The 23,153-nt window shown below is 45.6% G+C and overlaps 1 protein-coding gene across 1 annotated transcript in view; it reads right to left on the bottom strand.

Annotated features, from left to right (window-relative positions):
- Window positions 1–23,153, bottom strand: part of unc5db (unc-5 netrin receptor Db) — a 225,222-nt gene that overhangs the window by 50,439 nt on the left and 151,630 nt on the right. Inside the window, exons 7-9 of the mRNA XM_079269905.1 lie at window positions 16,948–17,112; window positions 13,647–13,679; window positions 11,208–11,393 (exon numbers count right to left, since the gene is read on the bottom strand). Coding sequence (XP_079126031.1) covers window positions 11,208–11,393; window positions 13,647–13,679; window positions 16,948–17,112 — 384 coding nt within the window. The remainder of the gene's footprint in view (window positions 1–11,207; window positions 11,394–13,646; window positions 13,680–16,947; window positions 17,113–23,153) is intronic.

Genomic DNA, 23,153 nt, shown 5'->3' with positions numbered 1-23,153 from the left:
ACACTAATCACACATGATAATGGAATTCACTGGTGTCCCAGATCGAATTAATAAGGTCAAGATTGTAGGCTTTTTGTTTTTTATATTTAATAAAGTAAAAGTTGACATTTTAAAAGACTGAGAAGGTAAGAAAAATATGCCAAGAATTCTTTCATTTTTCATGACAGGAGAGACTTAAAAAAAGAAAAGGTGCCTGGATTAGATATTATCAGGGGATTTCTGTTTGCAGCACAATACAGTAGATTACTACTTTACAAAACGCAGGCAAAGCAGATTAAAATACATTCCAAATTCCCGGACATAGTCAGGCAACATTAATCGAGTTCAAACCAGGATCAAGAGCCACGTCTCTGGAAAATGTCCTGCAGCTGACCGTTGAAGCTCCAGGACCAATTAAAACTGCGTGTCCGTGGCGGGCGAACGTGCGCATCAGAGGTAGGGCTCGGGAGCACAACCTGGACAGAAGGTCCAGGGCTCGGAGCCACGGTCAGAGCGTTAGATTTAATTACCAGGCTCACGCGCAGCTTGATCTCCATCACCCATCTGCCGGAGTCAGCTCCTCTGGACCCTGGATCCTCTGGACAGGAGTCGTCCTCCTGAAGGACAGGAGGGGAGGGCTAGGAGGGGGTGTAGGTGACTGCTCTGTAAATGAGAGTTGTCCTTCAGCTCGCAGCGTGGACCCAGCAGCCTGAGGAGGGGGGGGGGGGTTCTTTATCTGCCAAACGGAGCGCGCCGCATCGATCTGGCAGACTTGGGCGCGCGGCGGACCCCGGACGAGCCGTGCCAAAATAACGGCGAAGTCACCGAGTCCTTGCTGCCCAGCTGTTGCCTGGCGAGGGGTGCAAGGCGGGAGGCTAATGTTGTTTTAATTTTAGGGAAATCGTTAATTACCGGAGGCGTGATTTGTGACGAGCAGTCTTTTGGCTTGCTCTTCAAAACTCAACTTTTCCTGTTGTTTTTGTCTTCCCAAAATAATTCATGACAAATCAGAATATGGAATATGCCAGAAATGTATTCATTTGAATACTTTTTTCGACATACTACATAAAATACTATACTATACACCATATTATGACTTTTTTATGTCATATTTAAATGCCACCTTTAGCTTATTTGATTACATGTTTTCCACATACTATGACATATTATTACTTTTTATGATAAACTTTACTTTTTTATGGTATATTTACTCGAACATTTTGACATTTTTATGTAGTTTGATCTTTTATGACATTATTTGTGAAATACTACACTATGACTCTTTTATGACTTTTCTTTTCAACTGTGCTGTCTCTCCTCTTCGGGTTCAATTACCAGGAATGGGGCTTCAGCTAATGACAGCTAATCATTATCGATTCATCTGTTGATTATTTCTCTTGATTAATCAATTCATCATTAGGTGTAGTTCACTTTTCACTACAATGTGCACATATCTTGAAGCAAAGTGCCAAACTGTCATTCTTAATTCCCACCTAAACTGTAAAGTCGTGTTCACATCTTTACTCAATGCGTATCACTTTGTGTACAGACCACTGAATCAATACAACTTGTCTGCAAGCATGTCTCATGTCATGTCTCATGTCATGTCTCATGCCATGTCTCATGTCATGTCTCATGTCATGTCTCATGCCATGTCTCATGTCTCATGTCATGTCTCATGCCGTGTCTCATGCCATGTCTCATGTCTCATGTCATGTCTCATGCCGTGTCTCATGTCATGTCTCATGCCATGTCTCATGTCATGTCTCATGTCATGTCTCATGTCATGTCTCATGCCATGTCTCATGTCATGTCTCATGCCATGTCTCATGTCTCATGTCATGTCTCATGTCATGTCTCATGTCATGTCTCATGTCATGTCTCATGCCATGTCTCATGCCATGTCTCATGTCTCATGTCATGTCTCATGCCATGTCTCATGCCATGTCTCATGTCATGTCTCATGTCATGGCAGCACTGTCCTGGTGAGCAGCACTGTGATCCATTTCAAATGAATGGCAGTAGCAGGAAGTCTAAATAGAATTGCAATTTATTTCCTTTTGATGACTGAGAAAATCTTAAAATGTACAGTAAGTGTATGTTTCAGTGTTATAAAATGTGGTTTAGAGGGGAGCTACACATATTTTTTCTCAGAGCTGAAAGTTTCAGCTTCATCTTTTGTCGTTTGACCAATCGTGCACAATGCAAACATATTCACTCTCCAATGATATCTAACACAGAGAAGAATGAAATTCTCCCTTTTGTGAGTTTCTGTCCCTTTTACTTTACAAATGCTTTCAATGACTAATCGATTATCGAAATGTCTGGTCATCACCAAATCCATTCATAGCAGTGAGTATGTCATTTCAGTGTTAATATTGTTGCAGTGATTAAACTGGGACGTCTGTATTGTTGCTGCCGCCACATTAATACTGTATGCCGAAATGAATCCTACATACTCAATCTGAATTTTTTAGTAGATTCGGTGATCACTGATGTAGTCCATGATTGCACCTGCATAAGAACAATGGTCAGATATAATACGGCAGCGGTTCCCAAACTTTTTAGGCCGCGCACCCCCTTCTACATCCCGACCGGGTTCGCGCACCCCCCCCCCCCTGAATAAAAATGAATAAAAAAGCAACAGAGCCCATTTACAGCCGCATAAAAATCTGACCAGAGTTTGCTCGCGTGTGGCATTTGTTTACAATATTTAGTCCGCTGTTAAATGTTGCAGTGTGAACACAAACCGAACAAAGGGGCAACTGCAACATTGTATCATATTAATCCCTGAATCAGAACAAAGCAAACGAACTGAAGGTGTGAAAACGCCCTGAAACACTGCAACAAAGTTTCAATAACTTTCAGTGACACAAGGCGTCACTTTTAAAGAGCAATACGGATGCGAGCACACACGCACAGGCTCAGAGGCAGATTATCACATTTAATTTACAATTAATGAGCGACTAATGAAGCCAGGATGTCTTCGGACAAAGCATCGATGCGGCGCGACACAGTGTTGTTGGACACCGGGATCATGTCCAACTTTTTTGCTTCTTTCTCCCCAATCATACATTCCACCATCTCTCTGGCAGCTGGCAAGCTCACGTCTTCGGCGATTGTGTGCGGTAGCCCCTTTCTCGCTATTCTGTAACCAGATATGAAGCCCGTAGTGCGTCATTTATAGACCCAACACATGAATGAGACTCCAGTTGTTTTTGGCTGTTTTGTAACTCCTCCAATTTGGATATAAACAATGTAAGGGGCTTTTGACTTGCACTGGCATGCTTGGTGTTCAGGTGGCGACGTAAATAAGAGCTTCAGACTGTTAGCCAGAACCTCACTGCACACCACGCACTGTGGCTTTGGGGAATCTGCGTTGCCAATCCAAGTGAAGCCCAGACACACATACTTTTCATCATATTTCCTCTTTTTTTCCCCAGTCTGATGCTCACTCTCGTTTCCTCTTTTTTCACCTTGACTCCGCGATGGGCCGATGTGCTCCCGATTTGTCTGTGCTATCCCTTCCTCCTTTTCGGTCTCCTCCGTCATCTTCCTCTGACTCCCGTTCGATTTCTTCTCCCGGTCTCTCCCCACGCACCTCTCCGTTCCCCTCGCCTCCGATTCCTCTCTCTCTCTCTCTCTCTCTCTCTCTCTCTCTCTCTCTCTCTCTCTCTCTCCCTCTCTCTCTCTCTCCCTCCCTCTCCTCTTTTAAGACTGATGGCTTCAGATGTCCCACCTGACAGTTTCCCCGATTTCAGCCAGTTTAGCATATTTAAATTAATGTTGCTGAATGCATGAAGTTCGCTGTTAGCTGACGTTAGCTGCACAAGCTAGGCTCGCTAGTGTGTACGACTGGCGGCAGGCGGCAAGACTGCCGGAAGGAGCTCAAGTGCATTTATTAAATTGTACGTTTTTAATTAAAAAATTTTTTTTAGTTTTTAGTTTTTAGTTTCTATTTCATCCTTACTGACCGCCAGAGGCAGTGCTTAACACTGGATATCTTCCGTCGCGCGCATGCGCAGGTCGAATATTTATATCAACAAAGTCACGTGTGACCTCGGATGACCACCGTCGTCTATAAGTTCCGGTGTCATCCTGAGCTCAGTCCTTTTTTCTTCTCGCGTCGCAGGTTAGCTACCATGGTAGCTTAAACAAGGATGTGTCTACGATCAAGACATATTAGAGCTCGTCGCTGTAGCCTTGTGACTACCGGTCGGAGTTGCGGTTCTCTCGCCCTCCAAAGGCTGCGACGAGCTGTCCGTCTTCGGAGGGAACGGTGTGTTCGCCGTTCGGACATCGAGCCCCGGACTGGTGGACGCCCCTATCATCGGTCGTCACCAGTCTGATAAGGGTCAGCTAAGTCGTGATGACAGCAATCGGTAAGATCGATTAACATTGTTTTCTATAACAGTTGTTTGTTCCACGGTTGGCAGAGCGCTTCCGCTCTAGTAATCGAGTGGCGCGCTAACGAGAGCGTAGAATTACGCTGTCGGCCCGCCCTTCACAGTGTTACGGCTATCACAGTTAGCAGAGTGTTCCTGCTCAGGCAAACTTTGTGAGACACTAGATCCGCATTGGCGTTGTGTACATGGAGATTTAATCTTTACATCTGACGTAATTCGCAGTTAGCAGTGTCTTCACTCAGGCTAACTTGGATGCTAGCTGGGACTGCGTCCATCAACTTTGTAAACCTTACGGCTGTCATAGTTAACAGAGCGTCCCCGCTCAGGTTAACTCAGTGGGAAACTAGCTAAACAAAGCTGATACTGGGACTGCGTCCATCAACTTTGTATCCTTACGGCTGTCACAGTTAACAGAGCTGTCACAGTTAACAGAGCGTCCTCGCTCAGGTTAACTCAGTGGGACCTAGATAAACAAAGCTGGTACTGGGGCTGTGGCCATCAACTTTGTAGCATTACAACGATCACAGTTAGCGGAATGTGCTCGCTCAGGCTAACTCGGTGAATGCTAGTTATACTAAATCAACATTGAGGTTGTGCCCATTGATGGTTTTTACGCATTACGGCTGTCGAGTTCGCTCCGGCTAACTAGACTAAGCTAATACTCGGTGTGTCCATTGATTGTTGTAAACATTATGGACATATCGGTAGCGGATATCAGTTAGCAGAGTGCCCTCGCTCAGGCTAACTGGTAGCACACCAAGAGTTACAGCACCTGTCCAAGTGGAGAGTGTCCTCGCACTGTAAGGACTGTGGTTTTTTTTTTGTCCGTTTTCACAGTAGCAGAGTGCTCTCGCTCAAGCTAACTGGTGGGGCAACAATATCTGCAGCAACTATCCGAGTGAAGAGTGTCCTCGCTCCCCTCTCACTATGAGAACTGTTTTCCTGACCTGTTCCACAGTGGCAGAGTGCTCTCGCTCAAGCTAACTGGTGGGACACCAATATCTGCAGCAGCTGTCTTAGTGAAGAGTGTCCTCGCTCCCCTCTCACTGTAAGGACTGTGTTCTTTTTGTCCGTTTTTCACAGTAGCAGAGTGCTCTCGCTCAAGCTAACTGGTGGGACACCAATATCTGCAGCAACTAGCTTAGTGAAGAGTGTCCTCGCTCCCCTCTCACTATAAGGACTTGCCTGGCCTGTTTCCACGGTGGCAGAGTGCTCTCGCTCAAGCTAACTGGTGGGACACCAATATCTGCAGCAACTAGGTTAGTGAGGAGTGTCCTCGCCCCTCTCACTATAAGGACTTTGCCTGACCTGTTTCCACAGTGGCAGAGTGCTCTCGCTCAAGCTAACTGGTGGGACACCAATATCGGCAGCAACTATCTTAGTGAAGAGTGTCCTCGCTCCCCTCTCACTGTACGGACTGTGTTCTGTTTTGTCCGTTTTTTACGGTAACAGAGTGCTCTCGCTCAAGCTAACTGGGGGGACACTAATATCTGCAGCAACTATCTTAGTGAAGAGAGTGGGCTTAGAGAGTGTCCTCGCCCCTCTCACTATAAGGACTTTGCCTGACCTGTTTCCACAGTTGCAGAGTGCTTTCGCTCAGGCTAACTGGTGGGTCACCAATATCCGCAGCGGCTGGCTAAGGGAAGAGTGTCCGAAGGATCACTCGCCACTGACTGCCCCCTGCCTGTTCTCTCAACATTCAGCAGAGCGCTCCCGCTCGGACTGATTTGGAATTCCGCATAAACTAGTGGGACAAGGGTTCCACCAGAATCGCGGCCATGTTAAACTCTCCCGGCTGTAGGACCTGTATAGCTCCTCTTCAGCCGGAGGACGGCCCTGACCTCTTGCCCTAGCAGGGAGAACCCAGGCAGGACCTGCGGCATCACGCCTTGAGCAGTAAGGTCTGCTAGGCTGGCCGAAGTGGAACACCTGATGCGGGAGGTCTACCTCCCCCTGTCAGGGCAGCTGAATCCAGACCAACCTACCCTGGTCATTGGTATGGCGCTTGCACGCCGGGCATACACAGCAGCTGGAACATCCACCTGTGAGTGCCTTCTTCAGGCACCTTCCCGCCCTCACCACCTTTTCTGTTCCTCCCTCCGAGGAATATCTGAGGGAGTTGCGTGCATGGTGGAGACACCAGGGCTCTCTCCCGCCTTATATCAGACCATGCAGGAGGTGGCAAATCTGGCCTTGCACGTATGCCAGCCAGTTAGACGACTATGGCGTCCATCAGTTTCCCCTGAGGAGACTCTGAGGCCCGATGCCAGGTGCCCTCGACCCAATGTCGGGTCAAAGATGACCTGCTATCCAGGGCTTAGGACACAGCAGCGCTGTGCACCGTATCGACAACTCCCTCTCCCACCTCATGCTTTCCCTCGCAGATTCTCTGCAGCGGGCTACTTCGACGCTTCTGCTCAGTGATGCTTCATTGCAGGCGTTTGCGCTCATATCGAGGGAACGTGGATGTATGATGTCCACCCTGGTTCAGACTCGTCGCCAGGTTTGGCTGGCGCAGTCACCCCTATCTGAGACATGTAGGAGGACCCTCCATACTGTCCCAGTGGAGCCTGGTGAGCTGTTCGAGTCAGCTGCTGTACAGGCGCTTCAGCGGACTGTTAGAGCTAGCCAGACCAGGCAGCAGTTCTCTGGTCTTTGCAGGGACATGCCTGCACCCCCAGACCTAGGGGTCCCATTTTTGGCCCACAAGGCCGTTTTCTCAGCCTCCAGCTTACCCTAGTAGCCGCAACAGGCCTCGGCGTCCTGCTGAGAGGCCGGACGGTTACCTATACAACCCTACTTACGTCCCCGTCCCCCCCGGCAGGGGTGCCAGGAGATGTCTCCAGGCCGGCTGTCGGGGTTCTTTCTCCCATCAGCGGATTTCCAAGGGAGAGTGGTTCACGTCTATCGACGCCTGTTCCCATGGTGCATCACCACAACTTTCAGTCCTGGGTGCTTCCATTCGGACTCTCCCATCTCCCCATGGGTGTCCACAGTGTGTTACTGCTGTCCTTTCCCCCTGCAATCGCAGGGCGTGAACATACTGCCGTACTTAGACTGGCTGACCTAGGCGCCGTCCCGGCTTCAGGCGCCACAGGACACTGCTCGCCTTCTCTCACGTGGCCCGGTGGGCCTCAAGGTGAACATGGAGAGGAGCTACCTGAGCCCTTCTCAGAGCATAACCTTCATTAGTGTGGCCCTATGAGGGCCTGTCTGTCGCCCCAGTGCGGATGGCTGAACAGCCTTCACTTGGATGCCAAGTGGCACAGATACAGGGCAATAATATTATCGAAACAGTGTCTATTCATCTATTCACTATCCCCATGGAGGGAGTGCATATCTGGCGAACAGTGTCCCAGGAACCGAGCCCCAGGGGCTCGGTTCCATTCCACCAGGAGATTGTCACAACAGATACCTGCCTCTCAAGGCGGGGTGCAGGGTGACAGAACAGGACAGCCTGGGGGCAGTTGTCTGCTGAAAGACCGCAGGTCCAGGTTCTAGAGCTAGCGCTCGAGCACTTCCTTCCATGTTTGAAGGGAAAGCATGTGCTTGTCCGGTGGACAGCACCTCTGCTGTGATTTCCCATGAACTATCGATGGGGCACCAGATCTGCAGAAGTTGCTACAGGGATCACCGTGGCCTTCTGACTTGGGAGGCCCCCCGCCTGACCAGCCTGTGGGCAATGTACCCACCAGGAGAATGGAACAAGTTGTGGTTTTCCTGTTCCGTTACAAGCCTCCACCGGGAGAATGGCGGCTGCATCCAGACGTGTCGACCCACTGCCCCCACTGGGTCTCCCTGACGGAGGACCAGCCCTCTGGGTCAAGATGCCCTGGCTCACACGTGGCCAGAGGATCTTCTTTATGCCTTTCCACCATTCCCTCTGCTTTTGCTATAAGCTTGTCAGAGTTCTTCCCCGACAGGAGGGATCTCCTGTCGCAACTAGAGGGTCGGATTTGGCATTCCAATCCCTGCCGCCTTCAATTAGGGGTCACGGGAGGGCCCGACCGGATGCTGAGTGGCTGCATAGAACCAGTCTGACGGACTATTCTGAATGCCAGTGCGCGGTCTACCGGCCGGCAGTACAAGAAACAGGTGGAAGCTGTTCTCCGACTAGTGTGCGGCTCAGAACAAGGTCCCAGTACAGCGCCCCGTGCCTGCTGTACTGAGTTTCTACAGTCCCTCCTGGATAAGGGCCGGTCTCCCCTGCATGGGACCTACCCTTGGTACTGGACAGCTTATGCTTGTCCTTTTGAAACCCTGGCACAGGCGGAGCCTAGATGGCTATCAGCAAGACGGTTTTCTCCTTGCTGTCAATTCAGCTCAATGTGGGGGCGAGCTGCATGCCCTATCAGTGGAAGAATCATGTCTGAGGTGGAACTCAGATGGCTTGGGTGTCACTTTCTGGCCTAAGGCAGTGTTTCTCCCAAGGGGGTGGATACGTTCACATATAAACCGGCCTATCCAGCTGGCAAAGTTGACCCCCCCCCTCCCCCATCGGGAGAGGAGAGGTCAAGGCTGCTGTGCCCAGTGTGGGCCCTCAGAGCTTATATGGAAGCCACCGCCTGCATAGTCTGTTATGGTGAGCCTAAGAAGGGCTGTGCTCCTTTTTAAGAAAAAAAAGGAAAAACAGCACCTGTCCCACTGGATAGTGGAGGCCATTGCCGATACATACAAGGCGAGCGGCTGCGCTCGGCCATCCGGGGTGAAGGGTCACTACCAAGAGTGTCTCCACACCGAGGGCAAGCCTGAGTGGTGTGCCTGTGGGGGATACATGTGCGGCGGCCTCATGGGCATCACCGAGCACATTCACCAAACACTACAGAGTTAACGTTGCCGACCCTCACCCACTGGGGAGGGTTCTTGGCCAATTTTCTCTGCCGGAGCTATAAGGGGTAGTTACTGTGCTTCCTCGTGACTCTTTTGGTATAAGTCATCCAGTGTTAAGCACTGCCTCTGGCGGTCAGTAAGGATGAAATAGAACGAAAGTTACGAACGTAACTACGGTTCTATGAATCCTGGATGACCGCCAGAGTTCTTGGTCACTCGGAATCCCGTGAACTCGCGAGAAGATTCCATAGGACTGAGCTCAGGATGACACCGGAACTTATAGACGACGGTGGTCATCCGAGGTCACACGTGACTTTGTTGATATAAATATTCGACCTGCGCATGCGCGCGACGGAAGATATCCAGTGTTAAGCACTGCCTCTGGCGGTCATCCAGGATTCATAGAACCGTAGTTACGTTCGTAACTTTCGTTTTATTTTGTGAAAAATCCCACTTTTTAAATTAAAATTAAATTTTTTTTTTATATTTAACATTATTACACCATCAGACGCCATTACACTTTTCCTCTCGCGCACCCCCAGACACCACACTTTGGGAATCCCTGTAATACGGAATAACAGTCTCAGGGAATTGCTGCTCAGACCGTGTTCCATCATTTCTTTTCACAATATACATTTCATATCTCCAAACAGTCTAACAGTGACAGCGAACTTCCAGTGCAGTGCGACTCTGCAGACATCCCAGCTCTCGGTCAGAGCTGCAGCCCGGTGGACATTACCCTTCTGCGGCTGACATTCGATCACTGCAGAATCTTCTCCCCTCCTCCGGTCGAGTGGAGAATGATCTGATTATCGCTTGAGTGTGCATCTTTAAGAACGGCGCGGCGAAAGTGGAATGGCAGCGGCGAGATGAGAGAAGTTAATGAAATGTACCTCAGGTTGAATACCTTGAGGGATAGGTTTGGAATTGGGCCTCTGATTAAAAATCACTCAGAAGGAGAAGTAATGCGGAGAGACGGGGTCAGGTCCGAAGACTCATTCAGCACTCTGCCTTACAGCCGAGAGCCATCCGAAAGCATTTACCCTCCTTTTAGTATTTCTGGTTTGTATTTTCCTTGTGATTTTTAGGCATTAAAAAGCTACTGATTTGCAATTAAACACACACATTTAGAGACAACCCCCCCCCCCCCCTTCCTGCTATGTTTATGAAAAGGACGGCTAAATGTTAACAATGCTATCACTGCAGAAGTAGGCTAATATAAAATCCCTCAACAACTTCCTCCAGAGCAAAGTGGGGCTGAGGAAGTGTTCCACATTTTACAGGGAGCCGCGGAGAGGAAAATGGAAAGGAGTGATTGTGGCCGGTGGAGGGCAAAGCAGGTAGGCTGGCCTATTTAAATAGGATTGATGACCTGATGAATGTAGACCTGGCTCCTACCACCTCCCAAGCCCCCCACCCCTCGACCGACTCGCGGGGCAGAGGGGAGCCGAGGGCAGAGTGCGGGCTCGTGAACGAGGCGAAGATGTATCGCCCGTCGCCACGATGGCTATCACTTGAGCTCACCCAGAAATGTCAGTGTCAGTAATGCGAATGCCTGCAGGGCCTGCCGGGACAGCCCCAGTCACATCACCAACAGAAGTTATTGCTGTGCACAACAAAAAATTGAATTGATGTTCACCGTTCCATATCCCTCACATTTATCCATCAGTGGTTTAGGGCAGTGTAATCTGATGGAGGAGACTAGTTGCCTGACAGTCAAATGCGTGGTCCGTGGCGAGGGGGTGGAGCGTCACGGTCGCCATTGGAGATTGATTATCGCCTGTTTCGCGACAACAGAGAAGCAGGTCTGTCAAAATAGGACAGGTCCTTTCACTGGTTGAGGAAGTATAGATCCTAAGCAGATATGGAGGCTGCACGCCATGCCGCCAGATGCAAGCAAACGGCATCAGCGTGTCGCAGACGGCATTGACGTGGCCTTTTTGGCCTCGTGGTCACCGGCGTGGAGTCGATGGCTCTCTCTCTTTCTCTTACCTTGTCTGGTGGTCTTGAAGTTGAAGGACTGGAAACCCCCGGTGAGCGCGGAGGAGTCGATGACATCCACGCCGTACTCGCTGTGGTTCTTCCTGTACAGCATGACGGCCACCACGAGGATCGCCACGGCAATGATGCCGGCTCCCAGGCCCGAGTACAGGGCGACGTCATTGGAGCTGTCCATACCTAAAGCACACAAAACCGAGAGCGACCGTAAATTCTCATTTACAATTAGGTATTCAAATAATTAAAGGGGGGTAGTAACAGTTTACATGGTGTATAATGTCCATTTCCACAGCATCAATTCAATACAATTTGTACGGAACAATAACCTCCAGTCATTTCTTCTTTGCCCTACTCCTGATAGAAGATTAAGAGGAACACAACAAAGTCTGTTGGGGAGTGCTGCTGTGCATATTAAAACAAGGTTTTATGTCTTTAAGTCTTTGGTGGCTCAAGAGATAGCTGAGCAAATTCTGATGAATTGCCTCCTGTCGGCGTCAGCTGTGGCTCAAGACTAACTCTGAAAATGAAAACTAATCTTTCGGGTGTGGCGTGAGCTCAGCAGACCTCTGTAGCCCACTCCTCCCCTCGGCTTGACACTAGCAACTCAATGCTTCATTAGCCACCGCAAGGAAGAAGAGTGTGTGGAGCAGAAGACAATCTCTATGGTTCTGCCGAATCAATTTTGAACTGTCCATCGTGAGACACCGACAGTGTTGCAGGACTGCAATGCTTAATCGGTGGGGTGCTTTAAGCAATCGTCTTCACTTTTCCCCCCGATTATTAGCCTATTACGACAGCGTATTAGGGTCATTGTAGGTAAACAGAAATCATCATGTAGCCGGGGGAAAGGATACTATTCGGGAAAAAAACTGATTTACTACTTTTGCGAGAAAACAAAAAAACTTGTTAACTCTCGAGATTATGAAGATAGTTTTTATCTTTCAGGACCACCCTTACCGTAATAACACTTTAGGGGCAACAGAATTCAGACGACGTTACGGCGCCACTATTTTTCCGAGATTGTTTCTCGTAAATTTGCCACTTAAATGGGGAAAGTGTAGCGACTGACGTGAACCTTGACTCTTGCCACTGATGGAATTAGTGCTGTAGAAGTACATCATACTGAATTTATCAAGGAAGCAGGTAACGATGGAGGACGTTTGGAGTTTGAAAGCTGGGGAAATTAGAAATAAAAGCCTGGTTCTCTCTGCCGCTGAAGTGAATAAAAGCCCACATCACTATTTGAGAATTCTCCGTATGTAAAAGTGTTCTTCTGAGATTTCTCCAGAAAAAAGGTCTTTTCTTTTTTTTCTTCACTGTGATGAAGGCAGCTTTGGCAATAAAGAGAAAAGGCTTTTTTGTTAAAGTGTTCCACATAAAAGAGCCTTGTCTTTGTTGTATTATTTAAGACCCAGCGAGGAGGAGATGGAGGAAAAGCAGGGGAAGACAATGCTGTTATTATGTAGACATTCAAGGTCAAACACAGGCAGGAGTTACAAAGTGTTAGGCTTCGGGATGGAAATGAAACAAGAAGAATGGAAAGCGGTAAGAGGGAGCGGACCATCTGTCTCATCTCTCTATGCTACATCATGCACCAAAGACAGGCATAAACGAACATGTCCAGCCGTTACTCTAAACTGTTACACATCGCATTCAAGCTGCTAACATGGAGGGCTATTTGCATAACTGCCATTAGACCCACCGGTCTATATCCAATAGCTATGATGGATATCTCACAGCGCAGGCGATCAGAGACCATGCGGTGCAGCCGGTGGTCACCAGTTGTCGAGAGCACGAATCAGAGGAAAAATTAATCTTGCGTGTTCCTACCAGGGTGATCAGTAGCCACACACCAGCTTAACACCCTCCACATTCAATCATCCGAGCTTTCCTTAAAGCCTGCAGTAAGCACGACTTTTACAATAATGTGGCCCATTAATGAAAGCGCTCAAGCAGGCACCTGACAATCACTTAGCCGGGCCAACTCCAGCAAGTGATTGAAATCCGCCACATGAAGGCGAGGACAGCGCCGTAAATTGGTCCAATTAGCATGTTTGCAGTGATTACAGCCCATTAATCCTCCACAACGTAGCACATGTTCCCTTGTCACAACCAATATATCTCCCCGTTACAAAGTAAAAAGCAAAGCTGTGATGTCACGCTTGTCATAAAAGTGGGCCGCTGACTAATGACATGAATGCGTAATGTGCACATCTTGCAGGGTTAATGCAGGAGTTGCTCAGGTCAGAGTGAACTTGGGGGAGGGGGGGTGATTCATAATGCTTCTGTTTTAGGAGTGTGCACTGAGAGGAGTGCAAACGACGTGTCACTGCTTTAAATTTAGAATATATCATCTCTTTCCCCCATAATTCAGGGCATTACATATAAGTGGCAGTCGTCGAAGATGAAAGAAATCCACAGAGGAAGACTCACTTTGAGGTTTAACATCATGTAGCAGCTTTCGATCTGCAAAGACAGAGAGATAGAATGAGACAAAGAGGAGAGAAAGTGGTGATTAAAGTCCGAGCCTCTGTGAAGTGACGAACAAGTGTGGTCTCAGATCCGGCACCCTGAGCAGTGAGGAGCTTTTCTGCTGACTATACTGATTGACGATATATATACAGCATCGGATAATGGCCAGGCAGGCATCATTACTGTCTTCATATCACCATAGACAAAGGTGGTGAGGTGCAAACTGCTCACAGGCTCAGAAATACCTCTGAGTGAGCTAATGATCTCCTCACTTAAGTCCAAAACACATGACTCATTTCTTTAAGATGGATTCAAGTCCCACACTTGTCTACAAGACTTTCCAAACAAACCCAAATTAACATTATAATCATATGCACATTTTAGTAGGGCTGAACAATTTCGCGAAATTTTAAGAATAAGGACTGTCTTTGAAATTGTGGTTATTTTCTAGAACTTAAACCCCTTGTACATAGTAATAAAAAAACATACGTTTGTGCCTACCATAATGAATTAATAACAAACAAGCATATATTTCAAATCCAACCCAGTCAACTGAAAAAAAACATTATATTGTACTTTTTTGCAAACCTTGCATGTCAACGTTTCTGAACTCAAAACAAGTTTCACAAATACATGTCTAATTAGCCTTGTATCACGCTGTCAGAAACGCACAATGCCACGATGTGAAACGATTGGTTAGGTTTAAGCAACAAAAGTACTTAAGGTTAGCAAAAAGATCATGGTTTGTGTAAAAATAATAATGTGCATGTGTAAGAACCAAACTAGCGTAAATGAATAACAACCACCTTCAGCTAACTTTCTTATGTAACGTTACGTATCAAGCATAATAACGTAACTAGTGTAAATAAATAACAACCACCCTGAGCTAACATTCTCACGTAACGCTACGTAACAAGCATAATAACGTAACTAGTGTAAGTAAATAACAACTGCCCTGAGCTAACTTTCTCACGTAACGTTACGTAACAAGCATAATAACGTAACGAGTGTAAATAAATAACAACCACCCTGAGCTAACATTCTCACGTAACGTTACGTAACAAGCATAATAACGTAACTAGTGTAAGTAAATAACAACCACCCTGAGCTAACATTCTCATGTAACGTTACGTATCAAGCATAATAACGTAACTAGTGTAAATAAATAACAACCACCCTGAGCTAACATTCTCACGTAACGCTACGTAACAAGCATAATAACGTAACTAGTGTAAGTAAATAACAACTGCCCTGAGCTAACTTTCTCACGTAACGTTACGTAACAAGCATAATAACGTAACTAGTGTAAATAAATAACAACCGCCCTGAGCTAACATTCTCACGTAACGTTACGTAACAAGCATAATAACGTAACTAGTGTAAATAAATAACAACCACCCTTAGCTAACTTTCTCACGTAACGTTACGTAACAAGCATAATAACGTAACTAGTGTAAATAAATAACAACCGCCCTGAGCTAACATTCTCACATAACGTTACGTAACAAGCATAATAACATAACGAGTGTAAATAAATAACAACCACCCTTAGCTAACTTTCTCACGTAACGTTACGTAACAAGCATAATAACGTAACTAGTGTAAATAAATAACAACCGCCCTGAGCTAACATTCTCACATAACGTTACGTAACAAGCATAATAACGTAACGAGTGTAAATAAATAACAACCACCCTGAGCTAACATTCTCACGTAACGTTACGTAACAAGCATAATAACGTAACTAGTGTAAATAAATAACAACCACCCTGAGCTAACATTCTCACGTAACGTTACGTAACAAGCATAATAACGTAACTAGTGTAAATAAATAACAACCACCCTGAGCTAACATTCTCACGTAACGTTACGTAACAAGCATAATAACGTAACTAGTGTAAGTAAATAACAACTGCCCACAGCTAACTTTCTTACGTAACGTTACGTATCAAGTGCAAAGTCGACTTTTGGTTTCACAAGGGACAGGACCAATAGACTCCGGGGTAAAAGTCCTGTTTTTGTTTGTCCTACAAACACTCCCACCCACCCTTAATGGTCTCTTTCTCGTGTTATAAGTTATAACGGTCACTCAATATACGACTTCACTTGCTCTGCGCATCGCTTGTTGTACTACTTCACTTCCTCTGGTGGCGGTGACATTCAACATATCAGTGATTTGCAGAAACGTACAATGAGAACATTTGTTTTCCGAGCGAGTGTGCTGTTTAATCAGTTGAATTGATCCAAACAGTAAACTTGGGATATTCAACAGGAAACTGTGCTAGTCTAGGTAACACAACATAACTTTGACTTTTGACATTTGAAAGTGGTGTAAATAGTGTATAGGTCACAGCTGCATAGTTAATGGCTATGTTAAAGTGCTTCTAGGTCAAGTCTTACAATGTTACGACGTCTGACTGACAACTCTCACTGTTAGCAGCTCTACATTTAAGCTGGTAAACTGACGTTATGTTATGTTCACGCTACAACTACAAAGATATAAAACGGTAATTTTGTCTGATGCTAAGAAACACCAGTGAGCATTGAGGAAGCATTGAGGAAACTTTGACGAATTTTGCCGTTTCCATTCAGCTTTTATAATGTGATACTTGGGAATACATGTGCTAAACACAGCTACTGACGGGACAAGCTAGTTCACAGATTCAGAGCCTTTTGGTGATAATGGTGTAAAATTATATGTTGCGTTCAAATTCTAAATGGGAGATTTGAAGATTTTATGCTCAACAGCTGCGTACATTTTCTGGGATTGGGAGCCCTGATTTGTGACATTAATATAAGCTACGAATAAAATGATGCCCCTTGTGATATGAGGACTTCACTCCTTCAAATCAGTATTGAAAATTGAAAATGAAAATGTTCAGCCCGATAGTTTAGCCATTATTCATACTGGTGTTGACACAAATGGGTGAAACATTCAGCATTGCATGTGCATGATACAAACAGTGCAATGACATTTCATTCCAGACGTCAGGCGTCATTCAAGAGTGAACGTCTGCACTTCTTACCCTGTGACGGATTCACTATGACATCTAATATGTGAAGTGCACACAGGAGAAAGAGCACTGACAGTATCGTGCACTGGGCATCTGTGTCAATCCACAGTGGGATTTCTTTCCAACACACACCTCCTCTCCAAACATGCCTTGTGATGATTTGCCATGTTAGTGTATATGTGATAGTGAGATGATAGGAAAATTCTGAGAACGATGATGATGATGCCCAGCAGGGAGAAAGGCCTTACTCTGGGTACACAGTCCATCTGTGCAGTTCTCAGTGGCCTCACTGTTCCCTTCGCACATCTTGCCTCGGTGTCTGGGTGCCGGGGAGTTGCATTCCCTGCTCCGCAGCTTCTCGCACTGGCTGCTGCACATGGTCCATTCGCTCCACTCGTCCCAGCCTCCGTCAACTGCAGTGTGAGGATATGTGCAAATGTGGACAAGAAGATTAACAGATACACAGTATGTTTCTGCACACACACACACACACACACCAAAAAGAAAATATATGAAGGCATATTTGAGGAGGCAGCTAAGCGAAATAGCAGGCTAAAGTAAGACAAAACAAACATTCATGAGATATTTTCTTTTGGCATTTGTGCCTATTCGACAGAGGACAGTGTAGAAATGGGGGAGAGAGTGGAAGCAAAATCAAACCAGGACGTTGTGGCCATGGTATGCACTGTAACCAGGCACCAAGGCGCTACCATATTAGATATCTTAGAAGAAAACCTTATCGATTTTCAACTGGCTTTGTATATTATTGTTAGTATGTGCCAATGAACAATGGTCGACTTCCCTCTGTTTTGTCGTCGCCTGGAGCTCCCTGCCCATTTCAGGGTCACACTCCACATCAGGGTCCACCGGATAGTCTTGCGGCATCCCATAACTAGCACGAGCGGGAGAATTTGAAATGGATCACAGAGCAGATTTTTAAAAATTAAATTGGAGCGTCACCTTATCTCCTGCTCCTTCCCGCTCCAATTTTGCTCTTGTGCCTACAACTCACAACACGCATTTCGGAGCCGAACCCAGAATGTCGTTAACGTTTGAGTTCTAAATCAACATTTAAATGCTGCCGTATCTATTCATTGTTTTTACACCGGAAGTTTCTGTGCAGATGCAGATCAAGATCAGGCAACACTGACATCATTAGTGTTATTCTCTTTGTAGAATTAGATTCCAGTGTTGGCTGCGTAGGATTGTTTCCGACTCATGTGATCCAAACATTTCCCCGGAGCGCTGTAAAGTCCAAAATGTCAAAATTTAATGAAACAATTACAAAATTTATAACATGTTGTTATCCAACAAAATATTCAGTGTTTATCCATATTTGTTGGTGTTTAGCATCGCAAAAATATTTTCACTGAGGTCAAAAAAAGGTTTGCTCTGGAGCGTCTTGGAGCGCATATCACATCACTGCAACATCCCGCCGATTCCTACGTCATCTGTCAAATAAAGGCAAAATACGCCCCAAAAAATATAACAATAACCAAAAGAATGTTTACTCTCCCCTTTTGCCACACACAGAAGCAGGCGCGCACTGACAAATTCATATTTGGTTTTACAAAGAAAAAACAATTGTACTTCATACAATCCAATCAATGACTTTATTCAGGATTGTGCTTGAGGATATTTTTTTTCTTCGGATGTTTCTTCGGATGTTAGGATGACAGATATTCTAATCTATATTCAGAAACCTCATTGAAAGTTTAGGATTTAGGCACATTTACCAAAAATGTCTAACTATAACATTAAGATAAAGCTATTTATGTCCAAATTTCAAACAAAGAACAGATCGTATAATCCGTTGTGTAACTGCAGACACTGTTTCAACTTTCATATGTGTGCTATATTTACACACATTAAGCATTTGAATGTTTCCTTAGTGGGCAAACACGCAGTATGACACAGAATATACGCTTGATGTGGTGGCACAGCCAGGGAGCCGTTTCCTCCCCATTAACCCGCGGGCCTGTTTATATAATTGGATTTGATGCAAGTCTCTGAAACCAAGACAGCCTGGTGCATGCTAATAGCTGGGATTCCTCCGCTATGCTGTCATCGGATCAAGGAAGAGCTTCTCATGCTTAGCTTAACAAATACTGTGAGACCATATGGTGCCTGAAGAATTTTTGGCAGCAGCTGCGATGCTCATAACACGCAGCCTTGTGGGCAGAGGAGAAGATCAGTTTCCTTTGTGATGTTCCATAGGCCTACTGCCTACACTCCGCATTAGTTTGTGGTTTCTTCTCAGCTACTTGGAATGCAAATGATGTGTTTGCACGTTGCAGAGAGTGCTGAGTGCTCCTGAGTTTGACCGCAGTAGCATGTGAGTGTGTGCGTATTGTTTCTCCTGATGGTTCCCCCATGACTTGTTGCTCTGATTCTGTTGAATGAGCTCATCTGCCTACTGGTAAACAATAGATGAAGTCTGACGAACTGTAGCGACTGTTAAACTCTGAATCAATTTGAACACCTTGCGGATACTTTGGAAAATCCAAGCTTCCTTTTTCTTCTTTTTTTCGCTGCTCACTGCATTCTTCATGTCTAGTTTCTTAAATTGGCCAGTCACCAGAACCTCATTAATTTGTTGTGGTGACATTTTTGCAGCTATAAGCAGACACTAGTTTGTGAATCTTCTGCCCTTTTCTTTCTTGGTTCAGCTATTTCTTTTTTCTAGTTGATTGTAATTCCAAACACACTCAGGGATATATCTCCTAAGAAATAACTTTCTGTGTTAAAGAAAAGGCAAACGTTAATCATGAACCCGCGATAGGCTTAACCCCCATATTGTACCTGTTATACTGTCCTGGCTTCAAGCCATTGCAGCGACAGACTGGTCTTACTCCAGTACATCTGCAGAAGAAACATCACTGACTGTTTATTGTTTAATCCATGGATGTTTAAAGAGGACTGGATACAGCATCGGAGGCAGGGCGCTGTCACTTCCTATAAATGTTGCTCAGTGGTGCATGATGCAAAAAAACTGTGTCTATAATATTCCCCATCTTCCCCATCCATAGGGGCCATAAAGCCAGCTCACCAGTGTTTCCTCAAACCCCGCCTCCAAGCTCTTGGGCTTACGTACAACCGTCCTCAATATGATTACTAGGATTTTTTGGGCAGGTCTGAATTCATGGCTCGATGATGCACTTGAGACATCCTTAGCATAACCCCTCTCATAACACTATATGAAAACTAGAGCACATAGCATCAGTGGTTCTGTCTAATTATGTGTAGATGTCATTGACGCGAATCAGTCTCATCCAGCATTCATAGCTACATCTACGAAAAATAATGTGCCGTGATCTATAGATATCCCACAACACGATTGAGTATGTTATCCACATAATCATGAACGAGGGCGTTCATAGAACGTATAAGCCCACACAGGAGACCGCTGATTGTTCCCCAAGTGAAACGAGAAGTCAATGTTGATTTACGGGGTATTTTAATCCAAACAACAATCTTTTCCTGAACCAAAGTAAGAAGTTTTGTTGTTATCGCTAAAAAGACTGCATGCATGTATCGAGCGTGAATAGACACATGTTGCTGGCTTTGGTAGGACACCATGGGGCAGTACAGTACACAGGCAATCTGCATTGACTGAGTTTGAATTCCCTTCCCAGCACTTCGGTCTCCACCTGAGGTTCATTTCAGTGGCCTCGTCATGGTGCAGCCTCCGACATCATGCGTCTCTCGTGCTCTCCCTGCACTCGGCCCATCATTAAGGCAATGCTCTGGGCTGGCTTGTCAGAACTGGAGGGGCTTGTCAGTCAGCAGCTCAGACAGCTGGGTTCATGGCAGCCCATGCTTCGCTCCTGTCTGCATCTCCTTCCTCCCACAAAAAACACGGATCGCCCTGCATGTCACATCCGTCATTCTGTGAGGCCCTGGTGGTGGCACAGGTCCGCTCATCTCTGCTGAAGTAGGAAATTCTTATTCCTCTTTTTTTGCAATGGATTCTTTCTGGGAACTCCACGTTGCAAACAAAACGCACCCTCCATGACTATTAAGGTTGACAGCTTTAATTGGCAGTGAGAGGCAGCTAGTTGGAAAAACTCTGTGTGTAGAAATTCCAATTCTTTGTTTCAGACCACAAGCCTGAAAGTGATTTTTAAAAGGCAGACGTTACAGCCTCTTGAAAAGCAAAAGATGAGTCATTGTTATTGATCATTCACCTCATCAGACTTATTCCTGCACAGAAACCCAAGGAGGCCGACGGTGTCATTTTCTGTGCCACCTCCATAAGAAGATCGCTGGCGATTTTAACTAGAAACTGTGTGTCAGCGCGTATTGATATATGAAGCGTGGGTGTAAAAGTTAGATGAGTAAAATATAACACAATGACCCTCGTTCACCCTGATTGATTAAAGGAATGGAAGTTATGGTTTAGCACTAAAGCTAGAGTTCAACAGTGAATCCCGGGATGGTAGGATACAAATATTTCTAATGCTGGTAAAACGGAGCATTGACGGGGGTGGGGCGTCAAGATCATTTTGAAAATTGACATATTGAATACAAAAATAAACATTGTGTTCGCAATATATCACAAAACTAGTTTCTGATTTTCATGACTATTCGATGAAAGATGACTTTGAATGTAATACTGGTCCTGGATTACTGACTCAATGCTGGATAATAAGGCTCCGCATTCTCGACAAAATGTAAGTGGAGTTTTCTTGTCTTATCAAAACTCTTTGTGTATCCTTGAGGCCTAACAAATGTTGAATGCATTTCCTTCCTCAATCACAAAGCCAATTGTAAACCTGCATTGCTTAAAAGGTCTAAATTGCGAAATTCAGAGCTTTAATATAGCATCAAACAACAATTTCTGTTTCTGCTCAGTGTAGTGACGTCTACCTGAGCTGAAGAATGAAGTCACTCTCCCTCTTTGTGGGACGTAATCTGAGCTTTTCTGTTCTTTTTTGACATAGCACGTATAGTACATGTTAGCTCCTGTAATCCCCAGTCTGTCTGTGTGTGTGTGTGTGTGTGTGTGTGTGTGTGTGTTGGCCCACATGTTGGCTAATGTCTGCCGCTTTGCACCGCGCCAGTGTGGCGGTTACCGCTGATGACGCTATCGTCTGTTAGCTCCTCCAGCACTGTTGCCGTTGTCTAAACTTTTTGTGTTTGTGTGCGATAATTTAGATGTAATAAAAGATCATAATGCAATCATCAGGACATAGTGTAATAATGTATTACATTATGAGAGTAAATGATTACTTCAAAGTAAGCAAGAACAAGTTGAATGATGAATTTAAATAAGAGTACTTCAAAGAGCATAGGAACCCTTCTAGTTGTACATGACACAAGTCTTCAACATGAGGCAACTGGACTTTGTCTGTTTGGACATTTTTCATCAATCCGTTCCAAATTGATGACGCCTCTTGAATGTATGTCTAAAATCAGGACTATCAGATCTCCAGTGACGAGTACAAATGTCAACATTTGCAGAGTTGATGCTTGCTTTAATATGCTGGGTGATTCTTAGCATCACAAAAAATTGTTCCGTACATAATTATCACAGTTACTTTAATATGGCGTTTAATCGGTCTCAAAACCTGCGCACAGAAAAACTCAATTTGCCTCAAAGCTCGGCCCTCTGGGTGATTGGTACAAATGACAAATAATATTCATACTAATTTCCTGGTGTTAGAACTCCTTCCTGCAGAACCCTATTGAGCAGCTCTTATTGAGTGTTTACTAGCCACCAGACTTCTTCTCTGCCTTTTGCTGGCACATTGCCAGGTATTTTATTTAGCACATTCCTGTAACTGACTGTTGATTGTGCATGTCTACAAAACAAATCAGGGGGCCGCTCATCAAACCTTGGCAATAGTAAATAATAAATCATCTTTTGAAACTTAATTGACCAACTTTTCATACCCTAATGCCTGCATTCTTTACCTGACTTCTGTATTAGTCTCTCTACCGGGTCCAAATCTCTCTCATCCTCTTCTGATGCCATTAAACTAGACCCCACTGTCTGTCCCCATCTGCACCTTGGCAGTCTGAAGCCTCGCAAACCGAACAAAATGGCACGAGGCAGGCTCGTTGGACGACCTGGCCGCCTTCTGAACCAGCTTTCAAGCTTCCAAGCTCTTTGGGGAACATCAGGACAATATGTGGAGCAGTGTGTGTGTGCAGGATGTGCAACAAAGCGCTGGGGACTGACAGGTCTACATGGAGCCTGCCATCTGCACAAGGCATGCCACCTCTGTGCATTACACACCTTGAACATATGTTCACTTCACACATGTTGATAATGCGTATCGACATGCAGAGTGGTGTGCACTCAAGCAAGAAACTATATGTGGCAACGTAAAATCTCACTGCCTCATTGGACCACCGGTGATTTTTTTTGCACTGGATTGAACCTTCGTCTGCCAAAGCTCCAGAGAGAAAGATGTTCAAAGCTGACAAAAGTTTACATTTAATTTAACTG

Source organism: Melanostigma gelatinosum (assembly GCF_949748355.1).
Source record: "Melanostigma gelatinosum genome assembly, chromosome: 6".
In the NCBI taxonomy this organism is placed as follows: Eukaryota; Metazoa; Chordata; class Actinopteri; order Perciformes; family Zoarcidae; genus Melanostigma; species Melanostigma gelatinosum.
This window is presented reverse-complemented; position numbering and strand designations above follow the sequence as displayed.